The sequence below is a fragment of the Pinus tabuliformis genome, chromosome 9, assembly GCF_031772625.1.
Source record: "Pinus tabuliformis cultivar Carrire ecotype Pingquan chromosome 9, CPIR1, whole genome shotgun sequence".
In the NCBI taxonomy this organism is placed as follows: Eukaryota; Viridiplantae; Streptophyta; class Pinopsida; order Pinales; family Pinaceae; genus Pinus; species Pinus tabuliformis.
The window spans coordinates 701,508,589-701,514,361 of record NC_142307.1 but is presented as its reverse complement, the minus strand read 5'-3'; the positions used below and the strand labels follow the sequence as shown (position 1 = coordinate 701,514,361).

The 5,773-nt window shown below is 42.9% G+C and overlaps 1 protein-coding gene across 1 annotated transcript; it reads left to right on the top strand.

Annotated features, from left to right (window-relative positions):
- Window positions 1–1,827: 1,827 nt before the first annotated feature.
- Window positions 1,828–5,276, top strand: LOC149150599 (uncharacterized). The gene is made up of 4 exons (XM_089442867.1): window positions 1,828–3,246; window positions 3,355–3,766; window positions 4,253–5,075; window positions 5,171–5,276. Exons 1-4 carry the CDS (start codon window positions 1,828–1,830, stop codon window positions 5,274–5,276), a joined length of 2,760 nt encoding a protein of 919 aa, XP_089298993.1.
- Window positions 5,277–5,773: the final 497 nt, after the last annotated feature.

Here is a 5,773-nt window from a genome sequence, read left to right as displayed (position 1 = left end):
GGGGTTAGACTATACATTCATGGGATGAATGTAAGTCTATCCTCTACGCTGTATAGTGTCATTAAGCCGATAGCAGTGCGATGGCAAAACTATAGTTTTCATAACTCTGAAAACCTTAATCAATAAATTATCATAGCTGTGATACAAATGAACAAAGGAAAAGACAACAACGTATTTTGGAGCTCAATATAAGCTTAATAACTCTTGGCATAAAAATGTATGTAAACTGGTATTAACCGGAATTAAATCAGAGACGTGTATACATTTAATAACAAGGTAAATAAGAAAACCCTGAAAACGTAGCCTTAGTCATATATTATGTGTTACAGTGAAACAACTGTAATAGCCGCTACCTTGTACAATAACTGTATGTGAAGATTATAAACCAAAAGCAAAGACGAAGCCATTGACCAGTGACGGCATTGAATATACAAATAGAGCAGAGATATCATTATAAAGCTCAGTCAGAAACCAGTGACCTTTAGAAACCAGGTCGGCCAAAAACAATCACATCTTCAAATACGATGGATGATGTTGAATTTATACAGATGTATAATCTGTTCGTAAATGTCAAAAGCATAGAATAGATCTAGATCTGATAAAACTACAGAATACAGAGTTTGAACAGAATTTAACAGTTAATAGAACATAAGCGTCGAGGCCATAACCTAGGCACAGCTGGAACGGCCATTCCAGAAAGGCCGCCATGCATAGCTGCATAAAGGTTTGGTCCAGAAGCAACCTGAGACACAGGTGGAGAATGGGCCGTCTCAGTCATGATACAACCCTGAATCGCACTCAATACAAACAATAGAAACCCTGGAGGAAACGACTTACCTGGAACTGCCTTGGAACCGAAACCCTTCAGCGGTTGAAGCAAATGAGCTGCGGCATGAGGCGGAACCTAGCAAACGTTCAAACAAACCCTGATTGATTAGTATTCATTCAGTGAGTCATAAACTAGTTATGGTAGTGCAGAAACGGGACACAATGAGACATAACCAGCAGGAAAATGAGATAGGGAGGCGCGGCAAACCTGGAGGAGGCAGAGGAGTGACGAACTGGAACCGCACAAAGAGCCTGGAAGTTGCGGTGTAATCCAGCGGAGGAGGTCGATGACTGGCGAGTGAACAAATGAACCATAAACGAAAACACTTAAACCTTTATACACAAGATCAAACCCTAAGTAAGGCAGGACCGTCCGATTGAGCCGAGCAATCCTTATCGTTGAATTTGGGCGGGAGGTCGAGCGTAAATCCCGGGGTTGGTCAACCCTCTCGGACCACATGGCTATCACGTGATGAGGGGCCATTTGGCTACGGTATCGGTGAGCTGGCATGCTTACTCTGCCATTTGGCAGAAAGCACCAAATGAACGACCATCAACACACAAGTGTAAATCATATCATTAATAAAGGTTAAGCAACACGTTTGATTCAATACGTAAACCCTTTATGTGTATCCATAGTTTAGGTATAACCATAGTTATAAGCGTAGAACCTTAATCTGTCACAACATACGACAAGGAAATATGTGTTCAGGGTGGCAAATGAGTTATACAATAAGTGGGTAATGATATTAAGGTTACATTCGTAAAGTTGAATGTAAAACAAAAAGAAAATTTTATGCTTGTAATTTTTAGTTTCTAGAAGGGAGCGTGACAATGTGGTATCAGAGCCAAGTTCCAATACTGTGACCTCTGGAACAGCAATGGGAACAGAAAGAAAAGTATCTTATACATGTGTACAGTACAAAGTCATTAATCATGTTTTTTGTGTACAATCAGGAATATATTGAGACATTCAACAGCTGACAGTTATACAGTAAGATGGAGGAAATGCCGGGAGCTGGCGGCATCCCACCAGATAACACAGGACTGTGGGTTCAGCTTGGTGCTGAGACACGCAGTACCAATCAGGCAATACTTCAAACAGTTCAAGAACTGAAGGGTGAGATGGCGCGCTTGCGAGAAGACAATGCACGATTAACCATGGAACAAGAAAGAATATTGAAGAGCTTGTCTGAAAAACAAAATCCACCCTTACCCAGTCCTAGTGCAGAGCAACGAAGGGGCACTGAGGAGCGGAACTATGCTCCTGAGTTTTCAGAAGAACATGAAGACCATTCTGACAATGTGCAAGAGCAGCAGGCTACCAAGAGACAGAAAACGGAATTACAGGGGGAATTTCGTAAGATCAAACCCCCACTTTTCGATGGAGAGCAGGAGGAAGCAGCGGAAGCATGGCTGATCAATATTAATAAATATTTTCAACTGTATGAATATGATCAAAACCTGAAGGCACGTTTGGCCATATTCCAGTTGCAGGGCAAAGCCACCTTGTGGTGGGAAGAGATTAAAATTGTGAAGGGAGTAACTGAGCAAAGCATAACATGGGAAAAGTTTCAGAAATACTTTAAGGAGAGGTATTTAACTGAGCGCTTTTATGATGAGAAGGCGCGAGAATTTCATGATTTACGACTAGGACAACAAACCATGGACGAATTCATAAATCGCTTTACTTCGCTACTGCGTTATGTGCCCTACATAAAAGAGGAGAAGGCCAAGGTGCAAAGGTTCGTGAGTAGTTTGCCAGCTTATATAAGAGAACGAATTGAGTTTGATAACCCTCGAACCATGGATGAGGCAATTAGGAAGGCCAGAATTTGCTACCAGCAGAACAAACAAAAGGGAGAAATTCCAAACAGGAAATGGAATGAGAGAAAAGGTAGCAGAAATGCTGGAAGCAACAAAGGCAGCCGCGGGAATGGTGGCAAAGGGGTTGGAAAAGGGCAGTTTAACAGAAGCACGAATAAGAGTACTTTCCGGCCTAAGCCGAACGAGAGCAGGATTAGTGAACTTCCTGCTAAACCGGAGGTTGAAGGAACCAGACCTCCAGTTCAATGCTGGGTATGCGAGGGACCGCACTATGCTAGGAACTGTCCACAGCGTAAAAGAACTGATCAGATATCTCAAGTCCATGAAGCTTCCACTGTAGGGGATGTGGCGCGCAGCGTACCAAGGATCAATGCAGCATTAGAGGACCGACAGGCAGAATATCAACCTTCCATGGTGGAATTCGAAGGTAAGATTTCAACCCTTGCTGTAGCTGTACTTATTGATCCAGGAGCTACTTTGAGTTATGTTAGTCCAAAAGTAGTGGAACACTGTAGGTTACCATCAGAAAAATTCAAAAACCCATGGCTAGTCCAGTTAGCTACGGGAGCCAAAAGGCGGGTTCTAGCGAAGGTTAATAACTGCTCTTTCAGTATAGCTGGACAGCCTGTAACAGCAGACCTGAATGTACTTCCATTGGGCTCCTATGACATTCTTATTGGCATGGATTGGCTGGAAAAGCACTGGTCACTGGTGAACTGCAAAACCAAGACCATATACTATAAAGATGATGTGGGACAGCAGCAGGAATTACAGGGGATTAAACATCCTGTTCAGATCCGACCTATAACTGCAACTCAGCTAGCCAAATGTGTAAGGAAGAGATGTCAGATTTACGCCGTACAGGTTGGTTATGTGAACCAGAAAGATAAGATGGCTGCATTAAATGACATACCAGTGGTGCAGGAATTCACAGATGTTTTTCCTGAAGATATCCCGGGTCTGCCTCCAAGAAGAGACATAGATTTCACTATAGAGTTGATACCAGGGGCAGCCCCAGTATCAAGGGCACCATATCGGATGAGCATACCAGAGTTAACAGAATTGAAGATGCAGCTCCAGGAATTGCTGGATAAGCAGTACATTCGACCTAGTGTGTCACCCTGGGGGGCTCCAGTATTGTTTGTGAAGAAAAAGGATGGGACCCTTCGCATGTGCATAGATTACCGACAGCTGAATAAGCTCACGGTCAAAAACAAGTATCCTCTACCCAGAATAGACGAACTCTTTGATCAGGTGAAAGGGGCAAAGTTATTCTCTAAAATTGATCTGCGATCTGGTTATCATCAGATCAGGATCAAGGATGAGGACATTGCCAAAACTGCTTTCCGAACACGCTACGGGCACTACGAATTTGTAGTGCTACCTTTCGGTTTAACCAATGCACCTGCCACTTTCATGTGCATGATGAATAGCGTGTTTCACCAGTTTTTGGACAAGTTTGTACTGATATTTATTGATGACATATTGATATATTCTCGTTCCCAGCAGGAACATGAGGAGCACCTTAGATTGGTGTTGCAAACTCTTCGGGAGCATCAGCTTTATGCTAAATTTAGCAAATGTGATTTCTTTAAAGAAGAAATTCAGTATTTGGGTCATGTAATTACAAATGAGGGAATTGCGGTTGACCCCGAGAAGATAAAATCTATTATGGAATGGCCTACGCCCAAGGATGTTTCGGACATCAGGTCTTTCATGGGGTTAGCTGGCTATTACAGGAGATTTGTGGAGGGCTTTTCAAGAATAGCCTACCCTATTACCTCATTGCAAAAGAAAGGAAGGGCATTTAAGTGGACAGCAGAGTGCCAGCAGAGTTTCGACCGCTTGAAACACCTACTCACCACCGCACCCATTTTAAGAATCGCAGATCCTAATAAGGAATACGTGGTATGCACCGATGCAAGCAAAGAGGGCGTGGGGGGAGTGTTAATGCAGGAAGGTAAGGTAATAGCCTATGAATCAAGGAAATTAAAGGAACATGAGCAGAGATACTCTGCCTACGATTTAGAATTAACTGCCGTAATTCATGCACTTAAGATGTGGCGACATTACCTTCTCGGGAAGAAATTTCTGCTGTTAACTGACCATCATAGTTTAACGCATTATTTCAATCAACCCACTTTGAATGCGAGACAAGGCCGTTGGGCAGATTTTCTAAGTGGGTTTGACTTCGAAATAAAACATTTAAAGGGCAAAGAAAATCGGGTAGCAGATGCCTTAAGTCGGAAAGTTCATTGTTTATGTGAACTTTCAGCCAGCCGGTGGCGGAGTTCGCTAGTAGAACAAATAAAAACAGCAGCGGACAACAATTCAGCATATCAACAGTTGAAGCAGCAGGTACAGCAATCTGATCATGGAAGGTTACAGCAAGGGTACACACTGGATAATACTGGATTGCTGTATTTTAATGGGAAAATGTATGTACCTAACTCCGATGACCTTCAGAAGCTGATCCTAGATGAATTCCACACCAGCCATTATGCCGGTCATCCAGGATACCAAAAGATGATTACAGCACTCAGGAAAGAGTATTACTGGCCAGGGATGAAGAGGCAAGTGGTGGAATATTTGGCAAAATGTCTGGAGTGCCAGCAAATTAAGGCTGAACACCAACACCCAGCAGGACTGTTACAGCCTTTGCCTATTCCGGAATGGAAATGGGAAACCATCTCCATGGATTTTATAACCGGGTTACCCCGGACAAAGAAGGGTAATGATTCTATTATGGTCGTGGTTGATAAACTAAGTAAAGCAGCACACTTTATACCTGTGCAGTCTACTTACAAGGCGGTACAAATTGCACATCTCTTTATGCAGAATGTGTTCCGCTTGCATGGAATGCCCAGGGTAATCATATCGGACCGTGATGTGAAGTTCACTTCTATTTTCTGGAAAACATTGTTTGCTGAGTTGGGCACCCAGCTGAATTTCAGTACAGCTTACCACCCACAAACCGATGGCCAAACGGAGCGAGTCAATCAGATATTGGAAGATATGTTGAGGGCAAATGTGATGCTCAAGCCTAATCAGTGGGAAGAGTATTTGCATCTAGTGGAATTTGCCTATAATAATGGGTATCATACCTCCACCCAGTTAA

Excerpts from the sequence above, each read along its gene's own strand:
- LOC149150599 (XM_089442867.1), top strand. The coding sequence starts at position 1,828 with ATGGAGGAAATGCCGGGAGCTGGCGGCATCCCACCAGATAACACAGGA. Across the intron at positions 3,767-4,252 it reads TAAGCAGTACATTCGACCTA|AAGAAATTCAGTATTTGGGT; the intron begins GTGTGTCACCCT and ends ATTTCTTTAAAG. Across the intron at positions 5,076-5,170 it reads CTGGATAATACTGGATTGCT|GATACCAAAAGATGATTACA; the intron begins GTATTTTAATGG and ends CCGGTCATCCAG.